At 37.4% G+C, this 19,156-nt stretch overlaps 1 protein-coding gene across 3 annotated transcripts in view; it reads right to left on the minus strand.

Annotated features, from left to right (window-relative positions):
* Nucleotides 1-19,156, minus strand: part of cacna2d3a (calcium channel, voltage-dependent, alpha 2/delta subunit 3a) — a 196,633-nt gene that overhangs the window by 156,922 nt on the left and 20,555 nt on the right. For all 3 annotated transcript variants that reach the window (XM_026925413.3, XM_053236172.1, XM_053236171.1), the window contains exon 3: nucleotides 527-643. In XM_026925413.3, coding sequence (XP_026781214.2) covers nucleotides 527-643 — 117 coding nt within the window. The remainder of the gene's footprint in view (nucleotides 1-526; nucleotides 644-19,156) is intronic.

The raw sequence follows: 19,156 nt of genomic DNA on the forward strand, positions 1-19,156 counted from the left end.
ATGGCTCCTTTGGAATATGGACTCAGGTCCATAACAGACTCAAGAAGGGAACAGGGAGGCAACGAAGGAAAGTGGCTCAATGAAGAAGACACAAAGCCACGAAGCTGAAGATATCTAAAAAAGTGGGAGTCAGGAATTTGGAACTTCATTTTCACTTGACTGAATGATGCAAAGTCTCCATCAATAAACATATCTTTTAATGTCCTAAGACCTTTCACAGACCAAATATTAAAGGTTTCATCCATAATAATTATAATAATTCCTTGAGTGCAAAACTTCTTCTAAATTGTGCCCATATTTTGAATGAGTGTTTAACCACTGGATTTGAAGAAAGTTTAAATATTGGTTCGGGTGGTGGGAGTTTTGAGCAGAGCAGGGCATGAAGAGAGGCCGGCCGACATGACATATAACATCCAATATAACATTGCACGGATGTATACCTGTCATGTTAAGACAAAATAGATAAAGAGAATATATTGATCAATATATATTTCATATCATTCAAATCAGCCTACCACACACCCACCTTCATAGCGTCTGCTTTTTTACGAAACATCTCCTCCATGTTTTCTGCCAGTTTCTTCACAAGTTTGAGCCCATCAATTTCCTCAACCCGTACTGAACGCTCGAACTCTTTGTATTTCTGAAAGAGGTACAGAAAGGGAGAGAAAATTCATCAAACTGACACACTGCCATGACAGTTTATTTCCAGTAATGAACAGTATCATGTTATCAGCATTGGGAATAACCAGTAATTGCGAAACAGTTAATATATATGTCTGATCGTAATCCAGGTTACACAGTGCTTATTTTGTAAAACATGAGGAACTGGAACAAAAAGCAAGATGTGGACAGGGAGGGAAAAGGTCCTGGAATGAACAGACTAGGAATGTAACTGAATATGAATATATTATTCCGATTGAGTATGTGGCTGAAACTAGGTGGATTTTTTTTCCCCATGTTTGTTTGGTTTTATATTTCTTTGTACCTGCCCACAATATTTTCTAATGAATTTAGCTGTCTCTATTTCCTAAAATAAAAAAAATAAAAACTAGTATCGTAATGTAAAGCACCGCAACCCTGACCAGGCAGGACGCTGTAAAGTCACTGCACAGTGCCACACATTCATGTTAATGAGAGTGGTCTATGTTTGTTCTGCGAGCTTCATATCTGGCTCACGCCTGCAAGAAAAAAAAAAAACTCCTCTCTTTTTTGTTACCCAGTGCACATCTCTAGTCTCGACCAGATGCCCTGTGTGAATCTTTCTAGCGAGCAAAGAAAAGAAAAAAAGAACTGTCCACCTCCAATTTGTATCTGTATTTAAAACATTACCAAGTAAAGCATAATTAGAAGACTAAAAAAAAAAAAAACTATGTATGCCTACATGTTCATTGTTATTACAATAACAAATAGTTACAATTACAGTTACAAGTTATTACAGTTACAATTAGTTATGGTCATTGTTACAGTATGTCACTGGACATACACTCATGATGTCTGCTCTAAAATAGATTTATTATTATTATTATTATTATTATTATTATTATCTTATTACAGCTTCAAGTAAAGAGTTAGCCATTATGTTCTTGTGTAAAAGGAAGCATGAACTCCTATTTTGGATATTTTTTGAATTTTTTGAATGGCACAACACATTTACTATAGAACCACATTTTTTCTTGTTAAAGAAATATTAAATGTGGCTAATCCCAAGCTTCTAACTTGTACAAATTGATCACTATTAAGGAAATATAAACTGTGAGATTCCAGTGATACCAGCTGACAATTTGTCAAGTTTAATGTGTAATGTGCATTCAGCAAACCCACACTAACCCTTTCTTCCAGAAAGAGAAAAAGTGGATTCCTATTGTTTCTTCTGGATATGTATTGCTTCTGTTCTTTTTGAAAAGAGATGATTAGCTCAATCTGTCCAACACTCCCCGCATGCCGTCCTCAACACACACACACACAATACGCAATTATTTCAACGTGTGCATCTGTGTGCACATGTTTGTGCACGTGTGTGCACGTGTGTGCACGTGTGTGTGTGTGTGTGTGTGTGTGTGTGTAGGACACCAACTTGAGTTTCCAGACAAGAATGTAGGGAGAGCAAAGAGTGTGAGAGAGAGATAAAATGAGAGAATGAAAAAAGGAAGACAGGTAGTCTATGTGAAGACTCAGAACAAAGAACAGCAGTGCTGATATGGGACATTTGCATTCGCTTCTTAGAAAACAACATCTATCACTGCAATAGACAATGAAAAAGGGAAGTAAAATAAATGAAAGGGAGACTGACCCTCTTAACGTTTCACTCAATCCTCTTCACTCTCTTTTCCTCTTTCTTCTTAACAATCGTTTTACTTTTTTCTCTCTCTAATCTTCCTTTCCACCCTGCCATTTCCAAACTGCTCAAAAGTTTGGACAGAAAAAAAAAAAAAAAAGCTTGAACTGTTACTCTTGACAACCTCTGTGTCCAATCTTGGTGACATACTGATGAATGAGCAGTGAATCAGAAACACAGCCAATGTCCCTCAGCCAGTCAGGGTGATTAATAGAAGACTGTGTAGCCAATTAAGGACTGAGGAGCGACTGCTCTCTTTTAGTGCAAAATAACCTTAAGACCATAGCAAAGACTGGAGATAATTGAAATGAGAACTAAGACTAGATTAACAACAAAAGCACAGCTCTAGGGAGTGGCAGCCATTGTTTCTTAAAACCAACTTTTCACAATGTGCGCATAAACCCTGCACTAAATTTAATGGAGTGCAGAAGAGCTCAAAAGTCCCTTCAGAACCTCTCAGGTTGAAAGTCGATAAAAGCAATGACATATGAACAAAGACACTCGACCCAGTCTTGAACATAGCTACATCTGGGGAACAATTAACTCCTTAATTAAAATGCTGCTTGAATGAGAACACAGCAGTAAAAGCACTTGAACAGAGCATGTAAAAGTCAGGTACTTTGATCTTGGCTTGTCACCAGATGTTGCGTGGGGACAGAGAGAGAGAGGGAGGGGGGGAGGGAGAGAGAGCGAGAGATATGAAAGGAAAATGAGGAAAAACAGGGATGAAAGAGGTTTTTTTTGAAGAGCTCTAATCTGGAGCCAGTACCAAATCCTTTTCCATTTCCCCTGTGTTTGTGCTTCCCCTTAACCTCCATATCATCCCCAAAGCCTTGCAAATCCACTAAAGCAGGGTCAGATGCAGCCTTTGGCCCAAACACAGACTCAAAGGCGAATGATGGACCACGTCTGTTTGCTTGTGTGTGTGTGTGTGTGTGTGTGTGTTTAAGCAAATTCATACAGCAGAGATTTCTGAAATGTCCCCAATATGCTGGTGCTCCATTCATGCATCATGAGACATGGGGCTCAGGGGCTAATCTTCTCTGTCCATTTAGGACACACTCCTAAAGCCATATGAGAAACTAGGTAACGCATAGCCTTTTTCCAATTTTTAGTGAAGTGTTCATTTTTGTTTTTCAAATGTTCATTTTGTTCTATCTTTGTGAGGACCTTAAATTCACAAAGTTATTACTATAAGTAGCATTAGTTATAAATAAGTAACACTATGCCTACACCTACACCTTACACTAACCTGAACTTCATTAACCCGAAGGAAATATTTTGGCTCTTTTAGTTTTTCAAATATCAAGCTTTAAATTTCCTTACAATCACCCAGTCCTCACAAAAGAATTTACTATATTAATATTCAATATTTTGTTTTTCAAATAAAATTTAAAAATAAAGTATGTTTAAAGAGGACTAGGTGACAGTCCTTTTAGTCCTCACAAACACCTAGATTTACAGTCCCCTCCAAAAGTATTGGAACAGCAAGGCCAATTCTTTTTCTTTCTTTTTTTTTGGTTATACAGTGAAGACACTTGTGTTTGAGATTAAAAGATGAATATGAGACGATATATAGAACTTTCTTTCCTGATATTAACATCCATATGTGTTAAACAACTTAGAACATGGCACCTTTGGTGGCACACCACCCAAATTTGTTCTATAGCTTTTTCCAGTTGTTGTTTGTTTTGGGAGGTTTCTCCCTTCATTCTCTTCTTCAGGAGGTGAAACGCATGCTCAATTGGGTTAAGGTCTGATTGACTGATAGACTGATTGACTAAAATCATCCACATTTTCCCCTTATGACGTCCTTTGTTGCGTTGGCAGAATGTTTTGGGTCGTTGTCTTGCTGCATGGTGATGATCCTCCCTATTAGATTGGATGCATTTCTCTGTAAATTGGCAGACAGAATGTTTCAATAGACTTCTGAATTCATTCTGCTGCTATCATGAGTTACATCATCAATAAAGATTAGTGAGCCTGTTCCAGAAGCAGCAATGCAAGCCCAAGCCATGACACTACCTCCACCGTGACCAATGAGATTGTATGTTTTGGATCATGAGCAAATCCATTCCTTCTCCATACTTTGTCCTTTCCATCACTTTATAGAGGTTAATCTTGGTTCCAGAACTTTTGTGGCTCATCTCTTTATTTCTTTGTGAATTCCAATCTGGCCTGTGATTTGCATCTTACGGTATGGCTTCTATATTTCTGCTCTCAAAGTCTTCTTCAAACAGTGGATTGTGATACCTTCACCCATGCCCTGTTTAGGTTGTCTGTGATGTCACTGACTGTTGTTTTTGGGTTTTTCTTCACAGCTCTCACAATGTTTCTATCATCAATGCTATTATTTTCCTTGGCCAATCTGTTTGATGTCTGGTTGTTAGTACACTAGCAGTTGATAGTATCTTTCTTTTTCAGGTCATTACAAATTGTTGTATTGGCTATGCCCAACACTTGTGCAATGGCTCTATTCAATTTTCCCTGGTTTGCTTTTCTCCCATAGATATCTCTCTGGTCTTTTGGTTTATTCTTTTTAACAACAAATGCAGTCTTCAGAGGTGCAGCCCAGGGCTCAAACCAAGAGTAGACATTCAGAGCTATTAATTGTTTAAACAATCAATATAACAGGGCACACCTGGGCAACAAGAAACACCTGTTAGGCATGTGTTTCAATATCTTTGCTCATTTCAAAAATGGGTGAGTTCAAACAAAAGGTGCTATGTTTTAAGTTGTTTAACACATCTAGATGTAAATATCAGGAAATAAAATGTATATGTGACAAATAATAAAAGACTTCTTCTAAAAGCTGAAATTCTGATTTTCATCCCATATTCATCTTTTGATCTCAAACCCAAATGTCTTCAGTGTATAGCAAAAACAAAAGAATTGGCCCTGCCGTTCCAATACTTTCGGAGGGAACTGTATGAATGCATTCGCACAGACATGGGTGGTACAATGATTAATGAATGAGGGAATCTTTATCCCAGTGAGACACAGCCTTAATGCCGCAACTTTCACTTCATTTAACGCGCCATTGACGGTCTGGCTCCCTAAGCCTGGTCTCTGAACAGCTGCCAGACACACACGCACACACACACAAACACACACACAAATAAATAAATAAATAAAACCACCAACTTTGTATCTAAGTCCAAGCTCAAATATATCAAGCCCGGTCCAGCTAATCAAGGTTTACTGAAGTTTGTAGAGTAGCTAAAATTTTGAATTAAAAGTAGAATTAGGATTAAATATTAAGGTTTTAATGTTGACTATGGGCCGTATTTCCCCAGTTCGTCACCTGCCAATTACCACCCACGAGCCAGCTCTCCCCTATCATACAGCTAAAGATGCTTCCTTTGAAAACATCATCAGTTATATCAAACTTTGAGACAGTGGATCTGGACTTAATACTGCTTCTTACATGAGCCAAATTTGTGCAAAAAATATGCTTAGGCTCAAGATCAGACTCGCACGAAAAACTGAGGCCCTGTCCACACATACACAAATATTTCTGAAAACAACATTGTTTTCTCTGTACGTCGGTGTCCCATTTACAAAACACCAAAAACAACAGTGTTTTGTGTCACTGAAAACAAAACCTTTTTTTAAAAAAAAAAATACACCCTCCAAGGTGGGGGAAATTTAAAACTGCTTTTCATTGCTTTTGCATGAATGAAAAAAAAACGTATGTTTAAGAAAACACAGACATCACAGCATCACTATAAAAATTCAGTAAAATTAGAGATTTCTGTTTTGTTTCTATCTATAAATCATTTATAGTGATGCAGCAAGCATAATATTTATTTATTTTTGGCTTCAGTGTGAAGGCAGATTGGATGTATAGCAGCAGAATAATAATTATGGGCTTATTCCATTTTTTTCCAAAAAAAAAAAAGTTGTTGCTTTTTTTGGATTGGATAAGTCCAGTATAACGCAATTGGTAGTGAAGGCAGATGCAAGTGCAGGTAGTTTATTAACAACACTGGCAAACAAAACACAAACAACATGAACAACATGAATCTTAGAAACCTAAACATGAACTATGATCCTGAGGCAAAAACATACATAGACTAAAGTACTCATGGTGAAAAAATACAATGCTACTAGTGAGCATTATACTACAACGTGATTCAGGTGTCCTGGTGATGTGCAGGTGGCTGATGGGAATCGTAGTTTTGCGTCATATTCAGTGCTACCATTACAGAACCATCCCCTTTAACGCACGGCTCCCGAAGCACAATATGTGGTCAAGAGGGGGTCCTGGGCAACCAAGCAAAAAGTCTCTCCTTCCCCAGAGGCCCCCAGTTTGACGAAGTGCAGTACCCTTAGCGTAGCAGGTAGGAGATACAACATCATCCACTGAGCAGTGAGGCGGTGCAACCCCCTCAGCATAGCTAAGGGGTGGCACAACATCCAAGGCGAAGTGCAAGAGCAGAGCAATGTCCCCTGCAAAGCCAGAGGGGGGAGCGACGTCCTCCGCAAAGCAAGAGGGGGAAGCGACGTCTTCTGCGACGCAAGAGGTGGGAGCGACATCCTCCGTGATACAAGAGGAGGGAGCAACGTCCTCTGGGAAGCAAGAGGGGGAGCGACATACACCACAAAGCAAGGGGAAGGAGCGATGTCCTCAGTGGAGCACGGAAGCGGAGCGACGTCCTCAGCGGCGTAATGAGGCGGAGCAACATCCTCAGCCGAGTAAGGAGGCAGACTGACATCCTCTGTGTGAGCAGCACAGAAAGATGGAGCGACATTCAAAGTGGAGCCAGGTGGCATAGTGACGTTCAAAGTGGAGCCAGGTGGCGTAGTGACGTTCAAAGTGGAGCCAGGTTGGGTAGTGATGTCCAAAGGGGAGCAGGGAGATGGAGTGACGCCCATAGCGAGGCCATGGGCCGTAATGGCACCCTCTGCATGACAGAGGGATTGAGGTACGTCCTCAGCTGAGCAACAAAGCGGAGTGACACCCTCAGTGGAGCAGGGAGGGTGGAAGATGGTTCCAGCCTGGTCAGGGGCCCCTCCTCAAAAAATGCACATGACTTCAAGCATGGCGCTGACCCATTCTCTCTTCCCCTGCTGTTCCCACATCAGGCAGTTCCTTTAAGGAGCCCCTGACGGAACTCAAAAAAACCTGGTGCATCCATTAGTCAGTCTAGCTTTTTGTCAGGAATTGGTAGCGGAGGCAGATGCAAGTGCAGGTAGTTTAGTAATAACACTAGCAAACAAAACACAAACAACACAAACAACGTGTATCTTAGAAACCTAAACATGAACTGTGATTTTGAGGCAAAAACATACATAGACTAGAGGGTGCTCACAACAATAAACGACAAAAGCTAGACAAAGGGCGCTACACGAGACAGGACTTATATACTAGTGCACATTATACTACAACATGATTCAGGTGCAAACAGTCATGTGACGGTGAATGTCATAGTCAGGTGATTCAGTACTACTATGACACATCGTTGTTTGCCAAAGATAATTTCTTTCCCAGTAATGACACTGTTTTGATCTCAGTCTAGTCTTATCTCTCTACTGATCACCTGATATTTTGCCTGTCTATCACCCTTGATTTTGGTTTGTCCTTTTGGATTTTTCTGCTTCATTCAATAAACCCTGCACTTGCAACTTGTGACCACATTCTGCTGCTGTGTAAGATATGCACCTGCCAGAAACAGTTTATGCCCAAGACACACCTTTTGCTTCAGTGGACACTCTAAACTTGCACCAAAGAACTGCTACTGTGACGATCATACTGAACAACCTTAGTAACATCCTTCAACTTACTTTCTTACTAATTACCACTATCAGACATTATAGTATAAAGTTCTAAAAGAGTAATGACTTCCACTAACGATAGTAATACTAATGATAGTAATAAGTCCACTTTCAGGTGTTACCCAGATGAGGATGAGTTCCCTTTTGAGTCTGGCTCCTCTCACGGTTTCTTCCTCGTGTCGTTTCAGGGAGTTTTTCCTTGCCACTGTCACCTCTGGCTTGCTCATTAAAGATCTAAATCCATAAAAGGATTTCTGTAAAGCTGCTCTGTTATAATATCTATTGTTAAAACCACTATATAAAATTGCACTGAACTTGCATCCAAATGTTTGGTTGGGTTGTGAAGATTTGTGATGTTTATGTGTGAATAAGATGTGAAGTATACATGGATCCATAAAAGTCATGAATAATTTGAATAATTAATATGAATAATGAACAATGAATAATGTTTCTCAAGCATAAACGACAGACAGATGTGAAATGTGTCATACTGAATTCTGTCAAAAACACTATTTGTAAGAAAGGCAAAATCATGATTCAACTTTAGTACAAACAAAATTCAGCTGGGACGTTGTTTTTCCCTTGTGTTTCCACGTGCACAGCAACAAATGACTGTAAAAAGAGGAACATCATGCGCAAATGAAGTGGAACAATTAATTTCACGCTTGTCCTCCCTGCCAGAGCTGCACACCGGTCAGTGGCTGAAAATGTACTGGTGTCACACTGGCACTGGTTATAGATGACCCACTGAATCATAGACAAGCACAAGTAAAACACACATACTGAATAAAAATTATTTCTCACTTTGGTATAAAAATACTCACAACTTCTACGATGACAGGAATCTGAAGAGAACAAGTTTAACACTAGCAAACAGAGTAGAAGCTAAAATCAGAATTGATACCAAGAAAATCATTCAATTACATCCAAGTTGCATTGCTGCATTACCCACACATAGTGAGGAATTAATTTTTTTATGCATCGCTGTCTGACAGTTTGCTTATCTCAAGGACAGATTTTTTGTGAAAAAATTATGAACAACTCTTATTTAGTACCTTGTGGCTACATTAAATTTTGCTCCCAATTAATCGGTGCACAATGTAAAATAAAATAATATGCAAAATAATATGATGTGCTGGATCAAGTGCTATTTTATAATCTGCTGACTAATTAGGGTGGAAACCATGTTGTTAAATTAAACTATGAAATTAAAAATATGATAATTATACCTAGGTCTATTCGTGAAGCAACATATTGGCAAAAAAATGAAATGGACTCCTATTATATGTCTATTTTAATGTTTACCATCTTCTCAATCATATGTCATTATATTAGTCTATTTTTACATTTTTAATTTTTTAAATTTAAACACATTTGACAGCAAAGGAAAATGCTAAATGCTTTTCCTTCAGTAACCACTTGGTAGCTTGGTCAGCATCACAGTGTACACATTTTCTATCCCACAATATCTTTCGGGCTTAAATGCAAGACCCCAATGAAAATCCCACTTCTACTCAAGAAAGAAATATTTGGACTTAAGTCACCAACTCTGAATACAGTCCAAAGCAGGTAAGTAGTTTACCAGTAGGTAGTATATAGAAGGTAAATTCAGAATTGACTACCAAGAACAACTACGCACAAGAAACAACATAGAAATAGACTTAGACTGTGAAACTACAGCAACATAAGAGCAATGATACAGAAAGTAAGGCTATCATACAAAAGACTAATTACATGATAATATATAGCAAGTGTCTGCTATGGGTTAAGAATGTGAAATTCACAGTCATTAGCCCAGAGAGACTGAACAAATCAGATGTCCTCATCTGGAAATAACAGAATTCCGCCTTAATGGTGCAACAAAAGTCAGAACCATCAAACTTAAATCTGGACAGTCAAAATGCTGGACAGTCAAAATGGTCACAATGGAAAGATTCAATGAAATCAAGGTCAAATCAGACAAAGAAAATCAGTGTTAGAAACTTTCAGGGCAGCTATAATGCCCCAGTGGATACAAATCTGCTATAATATAATCTTATAATGCCCCAGTGGAATTAAATCTGTGACTTTTATGTCATGCTTAATTATAATTATTCAGTGATAATGTAAAACAGAGCAGTATCTATTAAATCTATTACAATATAATGTAATAGATTTAATCAAATTTAGTAATACTTTAAACATGATTCTATCTCAGTTTTCATTTCACTTCCTCCTCCTCACTGTCCACCGAGACATATGTCCACTCTATTTTTCTCAAAGAGGTAAGATTCTGAGGTCGTGAGACATGTAACTCCAGTCACTCTGACAAAGAATGAAATCGTCTTCTCACTGATCTCAAATGCATTCACATCCAGAGCAAGAGAGTGACAAATAGAACTAATCCCTGAGAAAGGTGAATGATGGGTCAAACAAGATTACTTTTTTTTTTTTTTACTTTAGTGAAACCACAGAGAACTAACAAACAATACAGCTTCCTTTGAAATAGTCAGTGACTGTCCAGTGTAACTAAGACTTTACTTTTATACCACAAATAGTCCACGTATACATTATATGGAGTATGATGTGACCAACCATTATTATAGAGGTCAGTTAACCATTCTAACTGAAAACAGTTCTTCAGTACCTGCTTTATCCTGGTCTTGGTCACAGTGCATCTAGAGCATATTCTGGAAAAAGTGGGTGTAAAACATACACCCTGGAGCGGACACCAGTCCCTCACGGGGCATCAAACCCTTAGTCAAACATGCAGAGACCATAAAAGAGACCATAAAAAATCAGCACAGAGAGTAACTAGAGCTCAGGATTGAATGCCAGACCCTGAAGTTGAGAGGCACCACCTGCTGTGCCACCCTGCCACCACTATTTGAATAATCAGAGTATTAACACAAAATTCAGTTTTAATTTAGCTTTTTAATTTAGAAGTCCTCAAACTTTTTTTACAATCAATGCTACTACTATTACTACTACTACTACAATAATAATAATAATAATAATAATAATAATAATAATTCACTGACCCCCTCTGCATAGATTTATTTTACAAAAAAATACCATTGAAAAATTTATGCACATTATTTAACCCTTTAATGCATAAATTATTTGTTAAAAAAAAAAAAAACAGATCCTTTAGATGACTGTAATTACTAAAAATTGAATGTCAAATGATTTTAAAAAGGGATAGACCATTATATCTAAAATAAAACATCCAGTCTGTTTATAAAAAAATGGTTAAGTCTAAAACATTTAATACTAATGACCAAAATATTAGAAAATAGAAAATATTATTTTAAACAAAATAGAGCAGTATCCTTGACATGTACAAAATTTACACAATTTAGGACTGTTGATGCAACATATTTCGTAGGTAAAATGTACCTACAATATATATATTTACGTACTATCTATCTATCTATCCATCTATATATATATATATATATATATATATATATATATATATATATATATACAGATATATATATATATATATATATATATATATATATATATATATATATATATATATATATATATAGCATACAGTAATTACACAATGACCTCTGACTCCTTAACTGTGATCTGTTCATAAGCTCACTTTTACACAGATATACACAAATACACACCCTCTTTCCTCTCCACTTACTAGACCTAATCTAGTCACCCTTCTCTTTATTATGTTTCTGTGTTCCATGGAGCCAAACATCTGAAGAAGATAATAATGGAGAGAGAGAGAAAACAAGCTGCAATCTTCTAAATGGGCCAGCTATGTCTATACTCTCCCATTCACTTTCCCTCTCTGTTTCCGCACCGCATTGTCTCTCTCCCTCTTTCTATCTCTGAAATGTTTTTTCATGCTCAGTAGTGCAGACAATACAAGACAACCTCAGAGCCAACAAACACAATTCACCTTAAAGTTTGAGCCTCTTACAGACAGTGGAAATGAAGTTCCATTTTACAAGGTAGAAAAGCAAAAATGATCTATCTTGCTATTAGTCTGTCTATTATGAATTTTATTATACTATACAGAGCTCAGCTGGACAAAGTAAATAGAATAAAGTCCAGCAAGTACAGAGAGATGCCCATTAATCCTTCACTACCACATGAGTCAAATAAGCTCTTTCTGTTATACCCATTCGGCTCTATGCTCTTTTCTGTGCAAACAAGTAAACAGGATTAGAGTCTCAGAACACGATGTCTCAGAAACAGTGAGTGGAGAAACTTTTATCTCATATGAAGCAACCGGGGTTCACTAAATAATAATTATTAACCTATACAAACTATACACACAGGGGCATTGTCATGCTGGAACAGCTTTGGGCCTCTTAGTTCCAGTGAAGGGAAATCTTAATGATACAGCATACAAACATATTCTAGACAACTGTGTGTTTCCAACTTCATGACAACGATTGGGGAAAGACCCACATATGGGTGTTATGGTGAGGTGTCCACATACTTTTGGCACTATATCATGTACGATACCAGTCTATATTTACCAATATACAATTAAATAGGCCATAAGTATGTACAAATAACCTGGGGCATAAGAGAGTACTTACAGAGCAAATACTAATACTTTAATTGCAAAACAGTTCTACCACTGATATTAAGCAGAACAATAATCTTATATTAAATAATAATAATAATAATAATAATTATTATTATTATTATTATTATTATTATTATTATTATTATTATGTAATAATTACTTTTACACAGTGTTCAGCATAAAGCTGTCAGGCTAACTGAAACTATATTACTGCTGTTCAACATCTGCACCGCATCATCTCAAGCCTATGTCAAATGTCTCTTCTCACTAGTGCATAAGAACTTATATGGGTTTAGTAGTCCAACACTTTACAAGTCATGTGATCAAAAGTTTATATTATTGATACATTATCAGCAGCGGCTCATGACCATACATTTTGGTGGGGCCAATATTAATAAAAACATAGCCTTAAAAAAAATTAAGTCAAGAGACTTTCACACTTGACTACTAGTTGAGAGGCTCCTATCTAGTGAATTTTTTGAGTAACCCAGTAATAGTTAGTTATTACTGGTCGATAACATCCAGCATTCAATCTTGCAACTCATTTTGATTGGTTTTAGATATACCTTTGTGCTGAATACAGCAGGTGTGTTTCCGGTCACAATGTGCGAGGAACACATAGAAGAACCATTATCATTAACCAGGTTCCAGGTTGCCAGGTTTCAGGAAGATTTCTAGCCCAACTACAACTCAAAAACTACTTACTGGCTAAGACCTTTAATATACTTTTCAGTTTCCTAAAGCATGCACTTCAGAAAATGACATCATATGAAGTGAAAATATCTTTAATATAGTCAAATTTATCCAGCATATCCTATTAGAAAATTACAATAAACCAAACATAAGATTAATAAACCTATTTATAGACATTTGTTTACTCATTTCAAGCTAATAGTTATGTTCTCTTTCTCTATAAAGAAATTAATTTGCTTATCTGCCAAGAGAATCAGAAACTTTAAAACTTGTAATTAATAAAAAGAAATAGGTATAATAATCATATATTTGGTTTAGAGTAATTTTATAATAAGAATAAGAAATACTATTTGCCTATATTCAAGACATTTTCACTAGCTAAGATGTCATTTTTTGCAGTGTATAAATAAACATCATATAAGATTCATGTTTAAATAATAATAATAATAATAACAATAATAATGATAATAATAATAATAATGTAAATACCTTTATGATCAAGAATATCTATTGAGTATTGCCTTAAGTATAAGAATCCTAAATGATATAAAAACATTTTGACAGCGCTGACCTTGCTCAGGACAAAACTAATCTCTAATTGTTCATCTGTGAAGTTTGCAGGAACGGAGGGGGAACCACAAGGGACAACCTGTCCAATGTGTTAAAAGAGTTTGACAGCACTCTCCATCCATTCAAGCACAGGAAAAGGGCAAAGGAGAAGTGGAAAAGAAATCCAGCAGAGCCTGAATAAAGTGCTCTTGCCAGCTGAAACTATTTTGAGGTTCACATGATTCTTACGTCAGCCTGCGGCACCCTCAGCTCTTTTATCAATGTATCCTTCAGGGCTATGAAGTAAGAACGCTGGAGATGCATTATTGAACAGACAGGCTTTGCTGTCCATGATTACAACAACAGACTTGACTATACTTTAGTTGAACCAAGGTATAGGAGGTTAGAACAGAGAGAGTAGCAAAAGGAAAATAGAGAGGGGAACTATATCAAGAGGAATGTGTGATTTATATTTCTCTTGACCCTATGATGCATTTTTCTGGAAAGGTCCCAAAGCTTTTTTTCATGTACACAATTTCATGTACACAAAGACAATTTTTAGTAACTGAAACTTGTCATGCTGGAACATATTTGGGCCCCTTAGTTCCAGTGAAGGGAAATGTTAATGCTACAGCATACGAAGACATTCTAGATAGCTGTGTGTTTTCAACTTTGTGGCATCAGTTTGGAGAAGGCACACACATGGGTGTGACGGTCAGGGGTAAGTTATCCACAGATTTTTGGCCATATAGTGTATGTTGCAGTCTGTAGGGGGCAAATCTGAATATGTTACCAATGTAGCCTCAATGGAATTTGTAGGAAATTACACAAATGCACATGGACAGACTCCAACCTGTCCATCTTTCTAACTTCTAGAGTGCTCTCATACACACACATGCACACACACACACACCTCCAAGCAGCCAGGAATCAAGAGCTGCTGGTAGGTACACAGTATGAACATTTGTTTTCATTACCCCAACACTGTGTCTGGCTTATTGTGGGGTCATGGAGCACCCACTGATTGCTGCCTATGGCATGATGAGAGCAAAGCACACAAGATGTGTTTCCAATGCTCACATCCATCATCCATCATTGAGAAAGAGAGAGAGAGAAGGAAAAAATAGAGCGAGTACACAGAAAAACCAAAAAGCTAGGGAGTGTATGTATACTGTGGTACCATAAATGTGAGATGTGAGGCTGCTCCAGGCCTACATGAAAGCATGCTGAAGGGAGAAACACACCCAACAGCAAGCAATGCCTATCCCCCTCTCCCTCTCTCTCTCCTTCTCTCTGAATTAGAAATGGTGAAAATATAAGAGTGATGGCCTGGGAAATCCCTTCACATTGTCAAACTTTGACATTTTCTACTACATATAGCTCTGTAAACTACACTTTCCTGAACTGCAGTATGTTTCTCTTTTACATGCACTGTTTGTCAACCACAAGTAAAGTTCCAGGAATTTAAATTACGGTTACCCCCAAAAAGTGAAAACGGAGAAAACCACATTTAAAGATTTCAGTTCTAGTGAAAGACGCTCACCCACTTCTACATTTATATCCTATTCTACTTATGAAATACAGTATATACATTTTAACGATTTATAACTTTACACTGAAAATAGTTCTCACTTTGATTATCGGCATCACCTTTTTACATTCTTCTAATACACTGTATGTGTATGTGTTGGCATGTGAAAGAAATCAAATAAAAGAATTCCACCAATTACCTAGTCGCTAAACTTTATAGTAATAAAAAATCCATATCTTCATTTTATCCACCGGTTGGTTTATATGCATCTGTTTAATTTCACTTTCAAATCCATTAACCCATCAGACCTACATCAATTTGTATGTATTATGGGTGACACACAAATTCCCTGTTCCTTCCTCAATCACTGACACAGAAACCTGTTTATGGTGTAGTCATTTAACATTTACGCAAAACACATTTTTGTGGAATATTCCTTCAGTTAAAGGTATTTGTAAATTAAGCTGTAAATATTTATAATTTGTCTTTTCAGAAAGGATACTAGTTTTGAAAAGAAATGATTTTATGGTTATTCGTTACTACCATAGACATGGGATCATGGAAATGCTTCAGTTTCAGCAGGATCACTCATGAATACCAACATAAATATCTGTATTGTATTGCTCCATTGGTGAAAAGATGGATAATACTATATAATGTGCCATTAGACTTTCATTATAAGTGAGTTTCTAATAAACAAGTGCTGTGTTTATTTATCTCAGTGCAGAGAAACATGCATAATGTGCTATAGTTGCAGTATATAATGATAATGATGAGGTTAAAAATACTGGAATAATCTTTTAAGGTATTCACCTATGGTGTTTACTTCTTCAGAAAGGTTTGATAACATTGATACATTTTAATTACAAAAATCCACCAAAGCCTAGGCAAAAGTTCTATTATATTGTACTTTTGGTAGATAGAGAATCCTAATGCATCTAAAAATCAATATTTATACAATCCTTAGTGAGTAACAACCAGACTACGTTACTCCTGCCAGCTTTAGGGTTTCCAGTGTGATCCTGAGCTCAGGTTACTGTCTGCATGGAATTTCTCTCTAATTTCTCTCTACTCTCTATGTGTGTACGTGGGTTTCCTCCGGGTTCTCTAGTTTCTTTCCACCTCCCAAAAAACATGCCCGTATGAGCGCTGACGCTAAATTTCCAATTGTGTGTGTATTGTGTGTGTGTGCGTGTGTGTGTGTATGCACCAATGAGTGTGTGAATGTGTATGAATTTTTCATCACTCCCATTACAGGAAATCATTGTTGAATTCCACCTATACAATGCTCTTAATGGCTAAGGCTAATAATATAACCGATTTAACAATACATTCATGTACAGTATATGCCATTGCAGTGGCCATTTCAAAAATACACACATTTTAAAAATTCCCCTGCATCCCCAGTGTACTACACTATGCTTATTAACTAATCCACAATATTATTGGGATCTTTAGTAATGTCATTTTTAATTAATAATTGTCTGTAATTCACGACACTTATCGTCACAACAAAATGCTGGATGGAGGCTGATTCATTCATTCATCTTCAGTACCCGCTTTCACCTGGTCAGGGTCGTGATGGATACCGAGCCTATCACAGGAACACTGGGCATGAGGCATGAATACACCATGGATGAGACACCAGTCCATCCTTGCACAGTGCACCATGCACACGCACACTCCTTTGCGCCTAAGGGCTATTTACCATAGCCAATACACCTACTGGCATGTTTTCGGGAGGTGAGGGTAATCCAAAGAACCTCGAAGAAACCCAAACGCTTCCCACGGTGCCATTATACCATCCTCTTCTGTACACAAAATGAAACGGTCCACCTTGACAAACCATATCTCTTTCAAACCTCATGGAATTTCATCTCACTTATGGACATTTCAGACAAGACTTTTAAGAGTAATTGAAGAGGAAATTGAGAGGCAAACATTCACTTCACTTAATATTATACAAAGAGTGAAATAAAGAAACTTAAAGTGAGGTAACATGAAGTATTGGTGCAAATGGTGTGTGTGTCAGGAAGTGAAGCAAAATTTTACTGACATGGTTTTATCTCATTATTCTTCGTAAACAGAGCAATTATACTGCAATTTATTTATTTGTCTGAGAAACAATCAATGATAGACATAATGTGGAATTGCGGCAGCATGTGGAATTCAGGACTGCTGCAATTAACCTATTTAAAATGCCTCTTTCATAGGTGTGTGTGTGTGTGTGTGTGTGCACTCCAATCATTTATCATTTTCTTTGTCATCCTCTACGGCCTTGTCTTTCCTTATTCCTTCCTTCCATTCTTCTACACTCTTCTCCTCTCTTTTCAACTTATCTTTCTCCATGCTGGAACAATCCTGACAGCTATTCAATTTCCCAAAGTTAAATCTAATAACCAGCCGTGGCTGGAATAATAGAGCTTGAACCATGCAGGTAGAGACTCATCATCACTGCCAGTTAACACCACAGAGCGCGAGAGAGAGAGAGAGAGAGAGAATGAGAATACTTTGCAGCCTCTTTAACCTACAGACAGACAAACAGACAAAGAAAAAATATTGCTCTCAGGTTTGCCACCCTGTGCTACGAAACAGGAAACATGCACATACACACACACATACACACACACACACACACACACACACACAGTAACAATTCAAATCCAAATTATAAACATATGATGAAACTTCTGTAAAATCTCCAATTTTCTCACAATACTACACAGTTCCTGCTGCTGGATGATAATGTTGCCAGCCAGGAGTCACTAAGGCATGCCAGGCCTTGAAGCACAAAAAGCCAAATACTATGTCGTTCACCACCTACACAATGTCAGTAAGCAGCTATAGAGCTTAGCAAAAAGAGCTAACAGCTCAGTTTTATCCAACTGCCTGAAACACTTAACCTATTAGCACATTATTTAGATTCAGTGTGTAGAGTGAGAAACCCGTTATTCAATGCCCACAGTAATAACACTGCCACACATGATGAGAACTTTTTTATTTTTAGATTTTTTTATTAAGATTTTGAACGAACAAATTAATGTCACATCACAATTAATGTTCAGATACAAATTTTTGTATGAAATAAGAAAGAAATGTCTTCCAAACTTTGAAAATTCTCTTAGTTGTGCCTCAGATGGAATACTTAAGTTTCTCAAGCTTTAAGTGTGACATGACACTTTCTACGTATCTGGAATGCATTGGTGGCTTGACAGATTTCCACTGTAATGAGTTGTCACGCCAGTAGTAGGGAGAAAGCCAATGCTTCAGATTGAGCTGCTGACAATGAGAGATGCTCAGGGGTAATCCCAAGGATTGCAATTAATGGGTCTAGTTGTATGTTTGTAATCACTGTCATGCGGCAGATACACACGCAGAAGCAGGTAAACAAAAGCTTTATTATGCAAGCTTGCAGGCAAATCCAAAATGTGAGACAGAAACAAGGTCAGTGAACAGGCAAAGGTCAGGCGATGTACGAACAGCATAAACAGGGCTAGGCAAAGAGCAAAGAAGAGGAAACCAAAAACAAGATCAAACCTAGAATGGACTATGACCAGATATAAGGCATGGTAACACCTGGTACAAAAACACAGAGCGTATACTTCGCATTAAGTGCTTATATATTGTTGTAGAGAAATTGAGTCCAGGTGTGCATGATTAGTATTCAGGTAAGTTTGAACATGTGTGATGGGAATCTGAGGCCTTGGCGGCTGTGTTTGTA

This window comes from Pangasianodon hypophthalmus, chromosome 8 (genome assembly GCF_027358585.1).
Source record: "Pangasianodon hypophthalmus isolate fPanHyp1 chromosome 8, fPanHyp1.pri, whole genome shotgun sequence".
Classification (NCBI taxonomy): Eukaryota; Metazoa; Chordata; class Actinopteri; order Siluriformes; family Pangasiidae; genus Pangasianodon; species Pangasianodon hypophthalmus.